This window comes from Pteropus alecto, unplaced genomic scaffold, assembly GCF_000325575.1.
Source record: "Pteropus alecto unplaced genomic scaffold, ASM32557v1 scaffold13, whole genome shotgun sequence".
NCBI lineage: Eukaryota > Metazoa > Chordata > Mammalia > Chiroptera > Pteropodidae > Pteropus > Pteropus alecto.
The window spans coordinates 3,855,257-3,872,079 of record NW_006434373.1 but is presented as its reverse complement, the minus strand read 5'-3'; the positions used below and the strand labels follow the sequence as shown (position 1 = coordinate 3,872,079).

At 34.4% G+C, this 16,823-nt stretch overlaps 1 protein-coding gene across 5 annotated transcripts in view; it reads left to right on the top strand.

The window, feature by feature from the left end:
• Positions 1-16,823, top strand: part of MYO16 (myosin XVI) — a 516,601-nt gene that overhangs the window by 258,613 nt on the left and 241,165 nt on the right. For all 5 annotated transcript variants that reach the window (XM_006909366.3, XM_015587388.2, XM_025045004.1 and 2 more), the window contains one exon: positions 6,960-7,077. In XM_006909366.3, the coding sequence (XP_006909428.1) occupies positions 6,960-7,077 (118 nt within the window). The remainder of the gene's footprint in view (positions 1-6,959; positions 7,078-16,823) is intronic.

The following is a 16,823-nucleotide window of genomic DNA, read 5'->3' as shown; positions in this document are numbered from 1 at the left end:
ATTCACATTGACTCCAGCCTCTCTGCCTCTTGAACAATCACAATATCCTGTTAACCCTAGCTCTTTAGCCAAACCAAAATTTTTTAGGTCCAGGATCATCATTGTCATTGAGACCATCATCTTCTTTCTTCAGATTTTCTTGAACAGTCTCCTAATGCGTTTCCTTGCATCTCCCATTTTCAGTCGTCTTCTGATGCATTTACACATAGCCAGACTCAGCTGATGGGACAGTTCTGCTCCCAGCGTCGATTAGAGCGCAGGTTCTTTCATTCTCATTGTTCTGTCTTTCCCAGGGCACTGATCCCTGCCTTCATGGTGAGGCATCTGTATTCCATCCAGCTCAGAGGAAGGGAACAGGAAGCACAAGTGAGGCGAGGTGGCTGATTTTGTTAGTAGGAGGTGCATGGCTTCTGCTCATAGTAACAGTCTTGGACTCAGTCAATAAGCTGTGCAGTTAGAACTTGTCTCTAACTAGGCAGCCAAGTGCTTACACTATTAGATGGAAGGAGAGGAGAATTGATTTTGGTGAAATACTAGCAGCCTGTATCACAACATCTCCCTTGCTCAAAACTCCTGCATGACTATTCCCTGGAGATCAAATCCAGTAAATCAGCATGGCTCAGCAATTTTCAGGGTGGTGTCATTTAATTCACTAGCCTTATAGAAGAATTACTTCTCTTGTTCTTGCTGAAGCCACCTTTGAACACATATCCCTCTCTTTCTCTCTCAAACTGGGCCATGATGTCTCATGAGTTATTTCATTATTCAACAAATATCTTAAGTGGCTTCCATGTACATGTCCCTTGAATTCAGAGACACTGTCTTAGAGCCTGCCATGTGATAGGACTCAGTTTCTATATGGTGAATGAATGAATACATGAATACAGTACATATTTTGGCACACATATAAAACAGTTATCCTAAATTACCTAAATTAACATCTTAATGTATCAAATAAATTTAATGTGGATAAACCATTTGTATGTAATCAGAGCCCTGTAAATGTGTGTGTGAGTGTGTGTGTGTGTGTGTGAGAGAGAGAAAGGGAGAAAGAGAGAGAGAGAGAGAGAGAGAGATTTGTAGAACCAACATTGTCTTTTTTGTTCTCTATCTTGTCTGCCTTTAGTTAGTGGACGTTTTCTTTCTTTCTCTTCTTACTTTGTAATAATCATTATTTTTTTTGGTCAAGATTAGGGAAGACTTATTTGTTAAAAATTACCTCCTCAGGACAAAAAACATCAAATTTATTTATATAAAAAGTTTTATTTTACACACATAATAATATAAGTTTTGTTAAAAATAAATCAGCATTCTCTGTTTAACATCCAAGAAAATGATGTCCTTATATGCTATATCATTTACTTGACAAAAAAATAAGTACATTATACACATTATAGGCCATGTTGTACCGGTACACTCTCTCGGCATGTATTAAAAAGTGAAGTTTGCAAATATAATGATACGTAGTCACAAATTTACAAAGCTTGCTCCTCCAGAATCTCTTGTATACAGGCTTCACTACACATTTCTTTGCAGAAAGACACTTGAATTTCATTCAGCAATTTTATATTTGAAATATAATTACATTGGAATAAACACAGTTGCTGCTTTCTTAATCATTCCCTAAAACAATGCCATCTAAAAGTTTATACATTAAAAAATCTAGAAAATTATCGCACAGTGAATATTGTGTTATATGTGTTAGTTTTTGTGTCATCCGCCCTTTTTACCTCAGATAACTCTGACCGTGGCTGCAGGTCAGAGTTATTTCTGCCATGGTAATGTCTACATGGGAATGTTCTGGAAATTTTAGTATTGGATTCCTCATTTAGAAATGAGAGGAACTTACATTTAATCAGTTCATTAATTTTATTTCCTTATATTTTCTACTTTTGAATAAGAAGGACTTAAATCTGCCTTTATGGATTCCCAAGCTTATGACTGATTCTAGAGATTTTTTTCTTTATGAGGAATATTTAATAAATAAATTCTGCAATGTACCCATGGTATCATGTGTTCATTAATGACTTTAATTCATAACCATTTATTAAGCTCAAATTATATTGAGCACCTGCATTATTCTACAGCACTGTTCAAAATAAATTAACATTTTGGGTCAACTGGAAAAGAATAGCATAAATTATCTTCTTTGTTCAGATATTGTAATATACTGACTACTGACAGTTAAGGATTGGAGAATTTATAAAACAACAGTTATAAAATAGACTCAGGTTAACTAATAGAATAACAGGATCTATCAGCTTAATTGTAATGACAAAGAAGAGTAGTCTCCAGTGTAAATTATAGACTAAAACAATCATTAAAATGATCCTTTGTGAAAGAGTAAGGCTATGTAATTTCTAAAATGCATTCTAGATTGCCTTATTTAAATTAGCTTTGCATTTTAGCTTAAGTGAATACATTTCTTTGGATAAGATAGATCTAACTCTTCCAAAATTAATTAGCATATGGAATCAATATTATAATGTCAATGCAAATTTCAAATAAAACTTTCTAATTCATATTTTTTGTTTTAATCCTTCTTCAAGGAAAATTAAGGATTTCCTAAATAAGTGATTTCTAGTCTCATGAAATAATATTTCCCAGGTTTGAGTATAGCTTAAACTTCACGTCAATTTTTTTCATTTTACTTTAAATTATCATCTGCATGAATACCATTCAGTGTCCAAGACATTCTTGAAAATTACCAGCCACAGTTTTTGCACAGCTTCCAAGTGTATATCCAAGAATTAAATACAAGCATTGGGTAAATTTATGAAGTGACCATCTTTACAACATCACAGGAGTTTAGTGAAATTATATACATTTAAGAGACAAAAATAGTACTTTCTGCATGAAAGAAAAACCTAATTAAGGAGATTGGTTAAAAAAAAAAAAAAAGGAGCATCTTTAACATAAGGAGCTATTTAGTAGAAGGCTAGAAGTTCAGTGCAAGATGAGATAAAAGGAACCTTTGTTAGGTGGCCCTGAGAGGAGTGAGTGATCTGAGTGAGAGAGCCAGTCCAACCAGGTTAGCTGCCACTTGAGACGACATGCACGACAAGCATACACATGGTATCTTCCATTGGGAAACACTGGTTGAGTTTAGAGCAAAAAGTTTTGCCCTGGATCTTAGTATAATTTGAGGGAAAAATAGTCATTGGAGGTTATTGTAATCAGTAGTTACCAAAGAATAATTAGTGAAAGAATGGTGGAAACATAAAAGGGAGGACATACTGAGATGATGGTCAACAGAGAATCTTGCAGAGGCTGTGGAGTAGAGAACACTTTCCTTGTGGTTTACACTGATGGCATGATTAAAGATTTATAAATTAAAGATTATAATCCGGAATGTGGGGAGGAGAAGCACAAAACGAAGGGGTTTGGGTAGAAGTTGGCCGTTCAAAAGTTTTGTGCCGTCACGGTAAGCAGTACTGCCCATGAAGAGGGTCCAGAGAGGAAGTGAAGGAGATTTAGGCGGTCCCTGGATGGTGAGGGAGAACCCAGCACTGAGCGACAAAGATGATTGTGGTATTTTATATAGGTAATACGTGTATATGTAAGTGGCACGCAGCTGTGATGTTTCTGAATTTTGGTCTTAAACTTCAATTGCCCCGTCCGAAAAAGTCTACACAGGTTTACATTCTGCCTCTGAAATGGTCTTCAGAGTGTGCTTTCCACAGTGGGCAGATGGATTTGAATCCTGTCACCATAGATATTACTTTTGTTCCTCTGTACAATTTCAAAGCAGATAAGATCAGTTAAGAAGGCTGTTGTTTATAATCCCTGTATTTGAATATCAAACTGTGAAAGCAAGGGATCTTTCATGGCAATAGGTTTATTGGAAGAGGAAAGTCAGGTTTGGGGAGGAAAAAAAGCTGCCTGAGACTTTTCACTAATTCTGGCCCAATTGAGTTTCAAGTTTAAGAAACATTCAATTCCATTCAAATTATTTACTTATTGAGTAACTGCTTTTACAAAGCAGAGTGATGGGGTCAACTTGATTAAGCCATTATTTTTCATTGAGTGGACTCAGGTGTTGCTTTTAGAACACACAATAAGTTAACTACTACCAGGATAATAATGCATAACTTTTAATTCCATAACTATTAAAATTTTATAGAAAAAAAATACCATACAATGTAAGCAGAAAAAAATCATGTCAATATTTGAATCAGTAAATACTAAGGAAATATATACTTAATTTCCTTTGCCAACTTTTTTTTTGTTTTATTACACTACAATGTTACTAGTTAACAAAGTTAAGTTGAATGGTGGAATTAATATCAGATTTACATTTGCTCAGTATTGCTTTTAACACATTTGTTTAGTGCCACCTATTGGCCAAGTGGCTAATTATAGATAAAAACTACTGATTATTTCAGAGTTTAGTATTTTACTCTTGAATTATGGACCAGAAGTGCATAATGAGAGAATGCCATGTATTTATATTTCATTTAATGACTTTAGTTTTATATTAATTTATGCTTATATGTCTTCATTGTTATTTCAGCACTAATAGACCTGTGATGTAGTGATTCAACATACAATTCAGTAGAGAGATTGCTTGTTTCAAATCCCAGATCCACTATTTACAAGCTCTGAACCTTGAGAAAGTTACTTAATCTCTCAATTTCTTTTACTGTAAAATGTTGACATTAGTTGTGAAGATTAAGAGAAATATATGTATGCACATACATATATACACACATGCATTTATACACGTGTTAATATATAACTTTACATATAAAGGTATATAACTTTATATATAGACACAAATACATATATATGTGTGTATTTATATATACACACCTCAGAATAGTGTCTGGCACATAGTAAACAAAATATGAATGTTTTCTATTAATATAAATACAATTAATTTTTCTTATTTGTTGAATGCTTAGTATGTGCCAGACACCAATCTGAGGGCTTTATACACCTGATGCCGATAACCACTGAAGGAGACATTCCTGTGTTAGGATAGAGGAAAATGAGGTTCAGAGAATTTAAAAAATTTGCTAAATGTCGTGTAATTTGTCATTCGTAGAATTGGAATGTGAGGGCAGCTACTTCTCATTCCAAAGCACGTACATTGAACCTTTACCCTATACTTCCTATTTGGGCACATGTCATTAATTATCTTTTATATCCTTTCTATAGAATAATAAAAAATCAGTTTATTGTCAGATGCAGCTCCAAAATAACTAGAAGCCAAAATATTTTTTTAAATTTATTTCCATATGTTATTTTTAGTCATTTAATATAATATAAATGTTTAAAATGTGATATAATTATAATTACACGATTAATTTCACTGTATATTTAATATTAAATTATTGGAAAAGAAGCAAAAGTAGGACCTTCATAATACTATTTATAATTATTTTTTATAAAACATTTTTTGCCATCACTACCCTCAATTCACTGTTCTGATCATTAAAATTGTGTTATTATAAAGACACTTAAATCATAGAGTTCTGTAGATTCTGTGTATATTTCTATCCAAAAGTTCAAACTTCAAAAATAGATTTTAAAATATATTTCACTATTACCACAACTCAACACTTTTTTTTAACATCAAAGTGTTTTATAACCCTTCAAAATATGAACTATCTTCAGGTGAATTCAGTGCCTTCGTATAGCGGTATCCAGAAAATTAAAAATTAGGAGTAAAATGATTTTTTTAAATTTTGAATAAAATTCTCAAAAAAATACTGTCACCAGAAAGGATAAGGAATCACCACCACCCAGTGTATCAATAAGATATTATTGTGCTCTCTCTTGTGGCTGATGCAGGAACTGATTTAACATTATCGATATCTTGAAAGATAGAAAAACACCTTGACCTTCCAGGTTTTCATACTTTTTGGAGAACTGCTTGGTCATCATCATTATCACAGGCACAATCAACCATGAGATGAAATGGTGTTTGTTCTATGGTCAACATTTAAGGAAACACGTCAAGAAAGAATTTCAGATGCCATGTTGGCCCGATTTGCTTTTTTAATGGCATTTTTAAAGCTCCAAACTCCCAACTTCTGAAAGAGAGCACTTGGGAAGAAGACACACTGGATAACACAGCTTCATCTAGAATTCTTATTCTTGTTTCTGTGGGAAAATGGTTGGCATGCAGCAATAACAGAGTAAAGGGAGGGTTATGTAGGGGCTCAGTGTTGAAAAGAGTGTTTAGATAAGTAAATTAAAAGATGATTATAATCCAATTTTTAAGCGAATTTATCATTTTTAAAAGAAAAATCTGAATATTGCTTATGTTAACTCTAATTTCTCCTCTCTAAAACTACAAAAATATACATATGTACATATGATTTTCTATACACATTTTATCTCTATATACATTTTCTATGCATACATGCCTGTGATAGTTTAATTTTTAAATTAGGTGCAGTAAGAAATTCACAACAATAACAAATAGTAAAATAAAACAATTATAACTGTTTTGTAATAAAAGTTATAAGAATGTGGCATTATTGAGTAAAATAAGGGTTACTTGAATGTGAGCACTGCGATACTGTGACAGTCGATCTGATAACTGAGAAGGTTACTAAGTGACTGAGGGGCGGGGAGCTTATACAGTGTGGATGCGTTAGACAAGGGTATGATTCACTTCCGGGGGTGATGCAGCAAGGCCATCCAAAATTTCATCACATTATTCAGAACAGTGTGCAATTTAAAAATTATGAGTTGTTTATTTCTGGATTTTTCCTTTAATATTTTTGAACCATGGTTGACTGCAGATAACTGAAATCATGGAAAGCAAAACCACAGATAAGGGGGGACTACTGTAGTTTGTAGTTGAGGACAGTGACCTCAGAAATCTAACATGATATTATATGAACAATGGAGAACCTCTTAGATAAGGGAATATTCCCTGAATCTTTGCCAGTATTTCCTAATTATGTAAAAAACGAGTAGTTCAATAAATGTTGCTTTTACTACAGGCCATGTGCATCTTAGAAGCCTTCGGACATGCCAAGACAACTCTCAATGATCTGTCCAGTTGCTTCATAAAGTATTTTGAACTACAGTTCTGTGAGAGAAAAAAACACTTAACTGGAGGTAAGTTTAAAATTAACAAAGGGAGATTTCATTTGCTGCCAGGAGAGGGCAGAGAAACACCAAGCATGGCAACCACAGTGAATATTGTGCATGCCTGTGTGTGTGTGTGTGTGTGTGTGTGCGCGCGCGCGCGCTCACGTGCACGTGTGCGGCACACTTACCTGAGATGTTAGGTTATGAGTTCTAAAATTATTTTAAATTAGGAAATATTCTGAAATGCAAGGTGAACTTTTCAAGAGGGTTATTGTATAAACTATATAACACAGAATCATACCAAAAGGATCTGAAATGCATCATATTTATTGAATTCAAATAATTAAAATAAATTATAACGAGTATGTAATTCATACAACATACATTAAAATCTATTTTAAATAAAATTGAATTTATATTTTTAAAACTGAATTAAACTGAAACATCAAAATAATCACCCAACTAAACCCAAAGAGAACTATTTCTTATTTGGTTTAAATATTTAATGAATACTTAAACTCCTTATTTAAAATTCAACTAATCTATAAGTCACTTAGGATTTTACATCTTTCTAACCAAAACAGATTATTCATGCAAATTAAGGTTTGCTAATTTTAAAGATTTTTGAAAGATATTAATTTTATTTTGCGTTTTCCAGTTATGCTAATTTTTCTTCAAGAAACATAAATCAGTTTTTACAATAATTCAGAAACAAAAACCCTGTGCTTTGCAGTAAGTGGCTGTCAAAATCAATTTTTATGAAGTGAAATTCAGTAAAAATATGCACAAAAAAGTAAGAAAAAATAATTTTAGATGTTGAAGTTAGAAGCTTAAGTTCTACAGTAGCGAAGATTTTCATTTATTTTTTAATCCATGGCTTAGAGCTTTATTTGCATGTGTACAGTTTTAAGAAAACCTCAGGGAAGAAATGTCTTGAGGGCATAAATGTCTTCATCTTGGTGAGACTGTCCCTCCAAATGAAGTGCACAGCCTGAATGAACTCTTTTATATGACCATAATTTCCCTGAGCTTTCGGTGACCAATGATTGGAGCCAGAGAAGCTAGAAGGGGATAGGAAGTTCCAAAACCTATGGGTTCCAGTCCTTTGCCACTCCAGTGTGTGACCAAAGATAGGCACCGTGGGCATAATTTGGAGCTTGTTAGAAATGAGGACTGTTAGGGCACACCGCAGACTCGCTGACTGGGACCCCGTGTCTAACAAGATTCCCAAGCGCTTCTTGTGAACGCTGAAGTGTGAGAGGTGCTGTTTGTTCTAGCCCCACCCAAATCAAGCTGGCCACTCACATTTATACACATTTGGCACAGAGGCGCATTTGCTTGTCTGGGGTATCACTCTCATGACTTTATTTTTTCCTCAATTTGATATTCCCTTTACCAAAGTGAAGATACAGTAACTGGCTTCCAAAGGTCTTATTCATTACTGATTTTGTTTATTTTCTTTTTCTGGATAGAATTTAACATGTCCTCTTCTTCAGGAATGTCAATTTAGAAAATAATTATATACAGATACAATAAAGAACTGGAAAACACTGCACTGAGCACTTATATCTTGAGCCTTCTGTTAATAGAGATTTCTATTAGCACGTAGTCCCACGCAGCTTCGGCATAATCAAATCCACAAATACCTCTCATGAGGTTTCTGTAGGTAGCACACTGTGACAGGGGGATAATAAATATTCATAAAGACGAACCTGAGGTGCTTCAATGTTCTGAAATGCCCTCAGAATCTTTAAGGAGCGATGAGCACAAATTCGGTATACTTTGAGCATTGTGCATAACTGAGTTTATTCTCCTCTTAGGAAAATAGCAATCTAGGATTCCATGTAGGTAGATAGTCTCCACCTTTCTTCACTTTCCGTATTGTTTTTCTGTTCATTCTGTTCTCCTAATTAGCACCCTTAATTCAGTTTCTTTCACTTATATTTATTTGGTAGCTTCTTGCTGTGTTCTATTAAAATTCTTGTGTGTGTGTTTTCTGGTGGTTTTATAGTTTTGTTTTTTGTTTTGTTTTTTTTTTAATTTTAACAATAAAACAACTACTAATAAAGGAACAAATAACTAAAGAAATAAAGCCAGTGCTAGTTGTCACTACATTAATAGAAGCATAATGCTTTGAACGTAAATGGTAGAAGAAGTCTGAAGAGGTCAGATTAGGAGTTCAGCTCTTTGTTTCCTGTATTTCAGAGGCAAAATAAGGAATGTATTCAGAGAATGTTTATTAGGAGAGTGAAAATCGAAGTACTATGTCTTTGGAGTGTGCATTGAAGAGACTAAAAACGTTTACACTGAAAAGAAAAACACTCAAGGAAAATATGAGTGTCTTCGCTCAAGGAAAAAAGTGTCTTCAAAAATTCGCTACCACACAGAAAGATCTTGAGCACAAAATTATTTATGCATATACTATAAAGAGTTGGTAAATGTTTCGGAGAAAAAATATCTTCACTTAATCACAAGAACTTTCACCCTACTTTCTCATGATTGCAAAGTGCTTTCTCACCTTGAGGCTGGATGTCTGCAAGTAGGAGGAAAGAGCTGACACCTAGAGTGCCAAAATGGTCTGTGCTTCACCTGGACTAAATTATTCTAAAGATGCTGCCTACTGCTCCACATTTTCTGAGTCCAAATGTGAAGGACTCTCTTAACTGCTGATCAGATGTTCTGATGTTTAGTGGAGTGACTTGATAGCATTTATTGTCTTCTGGTGCCTGTCAGCATAGAATAGTCAATGCGAGAATGCAGTAGAGAACACAGTTAGTGTCCAAGATCTGCTGTAACAATGTACCACAAACTTGGTGGTTTAAAAAAAAAAAGAAATTTATCATCTTTTAGTTCTGGTGGCCAGAAGTTTAGATTCAAGATGTCAGCAGGCCCCTGCTTTCTCATATCTCCAGAGGAGAATCCTTCCTAGCCTCTTCTTGGCTTCTGATGGTTACTGCCAATCCTTGGGGTTCCTTGGCTTGTAGATGCATCATTCCAGTCTATGCTTCCCTTATTATAAAGCATTCTCTCTGTGTCTCTTCTCATATAAAGAAGCGCTTATACTGTTGTGGTAGTTGGTAGCTTAAAAGTAAATTGGATTGGGTTCTGCCCTTAAAGGCTTACAGGATTGTCAAAGAGCTAAGACTTGACTGTCTTCCTACCAGAATGAAAATTTGTATTTATTGCTGTATCCCTAGCACAATGTCTGACAAAGTCAACGTTCAATAAATACTCAGTGAATAAATGAATGTAGGGCCGACTGAGCATATAGAAGTAAGTTTAATTTAGGGTAAGAGCTATAAAGGAATATTAGATTGAAAGCTCTGGGTGTTTACTATATTACATTTTAAAGAGCCTATGAAGCTAATGTGATCACACCTATTTATTAGCTAAGTTAGCTGTGAATACAGCATCATTCTAGTATAGTATAGTATAGCATAGTATAGCATAAGATAGCATAGCGTAGCATAGTGTAGCATAGCATAGCATAGCATAGCATAGCATAGCATACTCGTTTGGCAGTGAGTGGTTCAAACCTGAAACATTCTATTTATCCACGATAAATCTAACCAGATAATTTGTCAGGCAATAACATTATCTCTCTTCTGGGATATTTATTGTTGAAGAGAACGCTATTCACTAAGCACTGATTGAAGGACTTTTAGAAGTTCTCTTCATCTCAGGAAACATAGGGTTTTACTGTCCTATATGGTTACCTTGAGGTAGGGATGGTGTCTTTCTGTGATATTTTGTTCTGGTACTTTTCTGTAAAGCTTACATGTTAAGGACCAGTAGAAATTGAGAGTGGATAAGGCTGTACTTTTACTGCATCCAGAATGGTCAGAGTGTCCGATCCATCAACATCAGCAACATTTCCAGGTAGATCCAAAGACTAATGTTTGCAGGATTCTTAGTTCCTGAGCATCCTGTGAAGTGGGTGATTATGTAGTCCCTAGAGTCGCACTGCCTGGGTTAGTCCTGGCTCTTTTCCTTTCTATCTCAGTGGCCTCGGGCAGGTCACTTGACTTTTCTCTGCCTCATTTTTCTCTGCTATTCAGTTGGGATAGTTATAGTTCCAATCACTTTGAGTTCTCATGAGTATTGAGTGTGTTAACATTTCTCTTTAAGCCACTCACCTTCCCCCCCCACCCCACTTAATTTCAAAGCATAAATTCTTTTCTCTTCATTTGAAGAAATGGGTTTTCCTTGAACCTTAAAGAATATCTCTGTAATGTAAGTTATAGAAGGTTTTTAGAATACCATGAACGTTGAGACTGGTTGATATTTCTTATGCTTTTCCTTTTTTACACTGAATTATAACAAAGTAAGCTAGATGTTTGAAAAGTATCAGACTGTCTAATATTAGGACTATTAAGACTTCAGAGCTTCAAAACTTTGGACGCTGCTTCTCTGAAGTCTTTGGAGGCTAAGGTTACTTCTATTTTACCATTAGTTACAATTCACTCTGCCTGTCCTGTTGATTGATCATTTATAACCCAGGATAAACAAATATTATTCACATGTTGTAATGCACTTGGGCTCTCCCAGGGCTCACCAATCTGTGAGTTCAGGTGAATCTCTATAGGAGAAGTTGTATGTACCGGCTCATTTCTGCTTCATCCCGTTTCTGTCACCCCCAGTATTCCTGGATGTCCCTCCTGTCCTGGTGCCGCTGCCCTGCTGGGCATTGGTCTCCATCCTGGAGCCTTTAGGTGACTCAAGGCTTGTGGTGTCATTCATTTCAGTGTGGATGAGAACACTGCCACTCTGGTTTTATTCTCCTAGAGGACTTTCGATGAAGTTCTGTGTTCCTTCATTTTCAGATTTTAGCCTAGTTTGTAACACCCTTCCTGCTAAGGGACACAGACCTAGCCTATTTTGTGTGTGGTTTTCAGAATTACTTTTTTTTTTTCCCCCATGTTGATGCTTCATTTAAATACATAAATGTTAACTAAAAAGATAATATGCTTCAGTAACTCAGTAGAAATTTAAATCAACTGCTGCTTTCAAACATAGGATTATGCCTCAGCTATTTCCCCTCTCAATCCATGCAGTGCCTCATTGGTCTCTTCAAAATGTCAACTCCAGTCTGGCAATCTGACTCACACCCAGGCCTGGCTCCCAGTTCTTTCGGAGTGACATTCTGATCACAGCCTTTGAGATCTTTCCCCTAGGTCCCCAACAACCTCTCATATCCCCAACTCTCTACCCACTCCATATTCTCCACTGGACTATATAAGTTCCTTAGCTATGTGATGCCAAGCCTTGATTTTTTCCTCTGCTCCTTAGAGGTTCCTTTGCTCTTCTGGTATGGTCATGTCACTCTTACTGTACTAGTTTCTTTTCAGTAGTCATTCTCGCTATAATAGTTTCATTTCAAGTTAACTCTTCAGAGAAACCCCTCTTTATTCCCCAAACCCCTCTTTCCAATATGGTCCTCAATCCTAGTCCCCTTGACTTTAAATCATGTTTCCTTCTTTATTTCTTCCATACCACTTGTCAAAAGCTGAATGTGTCCTTTTCATTATTTGTCAGGCTGTTTGTTGTCTGTGTCTCCTATTAGGATATAAGTCCATTGACAGCAAGAGATTTTGTCTGCCCTGTTTTATAATAGGCATGCATAAAGTATTTGTTGGATTAATGAATCTAAGGAATGGCATTGTAATATAACAATAAAGTGAAGTAGTCATTATTCAGTTCAGGAAGGAAATTGTATAAAGCCATCATGAACTCATTCACACCAATGAGGGACACATATTATTGAGAGTGTGAAATAGATAAAGAAAGTTATTAATATTTAACTCTGGATTATTTTTAAAATCAGAGCCAAGTTATCTTTATAATTAGAGTTTGTGTATGCTAAGAATAGAACTATTTTCTACTCTCTTTGTGCCCACTCTATCACATTGGGATGGGCAAAGCAGAAATATGCTGAAAGGTCTACAAAGGGAAGAAGATGAAAGTTTGTCTTTCATCTACATGTAAAGAGTGGAAAATGTTGGCTTCTTATCTTTTCTGTGCCCTGAAGATACCCACATATATTTAAGTGGAAATTGAAATTAGCTAACAATCAGAAATATCTAACAGTAAATATGCCAAGGCTACATTATCTACTTGGGAAACTTAAACCTTAGAATTAACACAAATGAGATGGAAAATATATTAGGCCCTTTACTTTGTCTTTTTTCAAATCTTGATTTTAAAAACAAACCAGAAGAAAGGCTTCATCTTCATTTTTATCATCATCAATTATCCTTAGCATTGTACTCTCAATTGGACTTTCTTTTAAAAGTTTCAGAGCTTTAGTGATCGTATCTTTTTTGAAGAACATCTTTTAGTGCTAATGGCCTGAGATTTAGAGATAAGCCAGCTGGATTTAAATGTAGAAAGGCCTGCAACATAATTTAAATGAGACAATATTTGAAAAGTACCTAGCATAGTGCCTGGTATTCAGTAGGTACTTCAAAAGGTGGTTCCTTCCTCTTGGAGTACACAGGAAGCGTGAGGCCTTTGTATCTTTTAATCCTCATTTACCCATGGGGAAAGTTAAGTTAAGAAGGACTTGGAGATTGGCAATGTCCGATTCTGGACTAGATCCCATACTTTGACTCCTAGTTGAGGCACCTTCACTTATACTGCCCCTGGCATTCATGATCGTTAATGATAAAGTCAAAAGTGTGAAGAACGAATATTTGGCTATATTAATTAATCGATACTATGCTTTTGGTAATTGCTAATTGAAAGCATGAAGGGGCTTTCTGGGAAGAGGTCATGATTTATAAGTAGGTAGGTGGGGCAAGGTGAGAGTGAGTGCTAGAAATTTCTGGAAGTTGAAAAGGCAATGAAAGTAGGCATTTGTTTTTCTTGAAGGGGAGAGAGCTTTATTTCCTTCACTTTATTTCATACTGAACAAAAATTGGTCTTGCTCTACAAAATATGTTCCCTGCATTTTATGTTACATATAATCTGCAAACACATTTTTGCAGTACAAAACTTTTTGAGAAACATATATTTATATAGATTTTCAAAAAGATGGAGGACTACAAGTATATTGCTAGTCAAGAATATTTCCAACATAAAAGACCTCAAATTAAAATTTGAATTTTTGGTTGTTCTGTTTTTTTTTTTTTTTCTATCTGAAAGCTCCTTCAAGATATGTGTATTTTAAAATCCTGCCCATCAGAATCCTGCTAATCCACAGCAATTTTATTCACTGCTGGAGATGCGCTAACTAGGATGATGACTAATTATATTGTTTTTGAATTTAGATGAAAGGTATTGAAGTCACTCTTTGATGTGGAATTTGATTAGTTTTGAATGCTGCTTTAAATTATGCTTGTATGTTGGCAGGGACAAGTGGGTGTAAGGTCAACCCTTCCTCTGAATATAGAGGCATGATGGTCAGAAGGTCACCATTCAGCCCTCCATTCTCACCTGATATTTCTTTCGTTGATGACTAGACAATAACAAAAGGGAATAACTATGGCAGTTTATTTCCTATGTGTATAGATTTTTAAAAATATTCTCTTGATCAGTTAATTACTTCATGATTAATGCTATTAATATTAAATGCAAAATGTTTTTAGTAAATAATTTGCTTAGGAAAGGTAAAAAGGAAGGAAAATTTAATAATTAAGACCTCAACTTGAAATTACCACCTGACTAAATACTCATAGAGAAATAGAAAAGAAACTGCATTGCTTTATTCCTAATTTTAATATCGCCTTTCGGTTTTAGTGCCACTGATTATAGGGGTATTTTGAAAGTGTCTTTTTTAATGCACTTATGACAACTTTTCTATGGGGTGTCTAATAAGACTACTTTTCTTAATAAAGTTTATTTCGAAATTTTTAGAAACACTGATAATCATTCTGTCTGGGTAAATTGACCACTTACAATATTTATAACAGGCAAAGCACTGTAATAGTGGTTCCATTTGTTCAAGTAGATTTGCTGTATAAATCTAAAGTTGAGAGACCTCACATTTCTGCTTTTAGAGACTGGACTCTAGAATAATTATGAGCAGACTTATTATGTGAGATGCTGTTTATAGTTTAAAGATAAGGAATAATTAGATCCATTTGCCTTCGTAAGAACTATACCTTTTAATCTAAAAAATTATTGACCATGAATTCTTACTTCGAAGTAGAAAACTACAGTAATTCAGTTACATTTAAAATTCAAATACATAATTATTTACTGTCTATTCATAATTATCAGAATAAGCCTAAATTCCAGTAAAAAGAATGCTCTAGAAACAATAAAATTTTCTGCATGCCAGCCATATATTCTGACTAAAACAAGCTTCTGAATTGCCAGTCACATCTCTGAAACAAAATCAGGGTTATGATTTCCATATTGTGTATTTTCGTCATTGTTCAGCTACTATGAAATAAATTTCAAGCATGTGTATTTATGTCGTGGGTGTTTTCTGTTTGCTTTTGTAATGTTTATAGGCAAAGGACCAAAATAATGAATATTAGGTATTCAACTGGAATTAAAAACACACATCATTCCTTTTAGCACCAAAAAATGAAATACTTTGGTATAAATCTAACAACATATATATAAGATATTTATGAAGAAAACTACAAAAATTTGATAAAGAAATCAAAGATCTAAAATAAGTGGAGAGGTATTCAATGTTCATGGGTAGGAAGGCTTAATATTGCTAAGATTTCAGTTCTTCCTAACTTGATCTATAGATCCAGCACATCCTCAATAAAAATCCCAGCAAATTACTTTGTGGATATTGACACAAAATTTATATGGAAAGTTAAATGAACCAGAATAGCCAATACAACATTGAAAAACAAGAACAAAGTTAGAAGACTGGTACTAGTCAACTTAAAAAGTTTATTATAAAGGTATTGTATTCAAGACAGTGTGGTCTGATTTAAAGAACAGACAAATAAATTAGTGGAACAGAATGGAACAGAGAGCACAGAAATAGACCCACATAAATATAGTCAACTGATCTTTGACAAAGGGACAAAAGTTGCTCAATGGAGAAAGGATAGTCTTTTCAATAAATTATGCTGGAACAATAGGACATCCACATGCCAAAAAAAAAAAAAAATGTAGACTCCACCATATCACAAAAAATAATTCAAAATATATCATAAGTCTAAATGTAATAACAAAACTATAAAACTTTTAAAACATAATGTAAGAGAAATGCTTGGTGACTGTGGGTTTGGTAATGACCTTTTCGATACAACACTAAAAGTAAAATCTGAAAGAGAACGATGATAAATTGTTAAGAGAGTGAAACAATGAGCCCAGGCTGGGGAAAAAATATTTGCAAAAGACATATCTGATAAAAGACTGTTATCTAAAACATACAAAAATCTCTTAATACTCAACAGTAAGAAAACAAACAACCCCATTTAAAATAAAGCAAAATATCTAAACAGACACCTCACCAAAAAAGATATACGGATGGAAAATAAACATATGAAAAGATGCTCCACGTTACATGTCATCTAGTAAATGCTAATTAAAACAACCGTGTAATACCACTGCACACCAGCTGAAATCTAAAACACGGACAATAGCAAATACTGGCAAGTGAAAGAAGTTCTTTAAAAAGGATTACATACTGTATGATTCCAACTATGTGACTTTTTTTTTTTAAGTTTATTTGGGTAACATTGATTATATAATTTTTGGGTATACATTATAATTTGACATCTGTATATTCTATTGTGTGATTACCACCCAGAGTCCAGTTTCCTTCAGCTACCATATATTTGATCCTCTTTACCCACTTC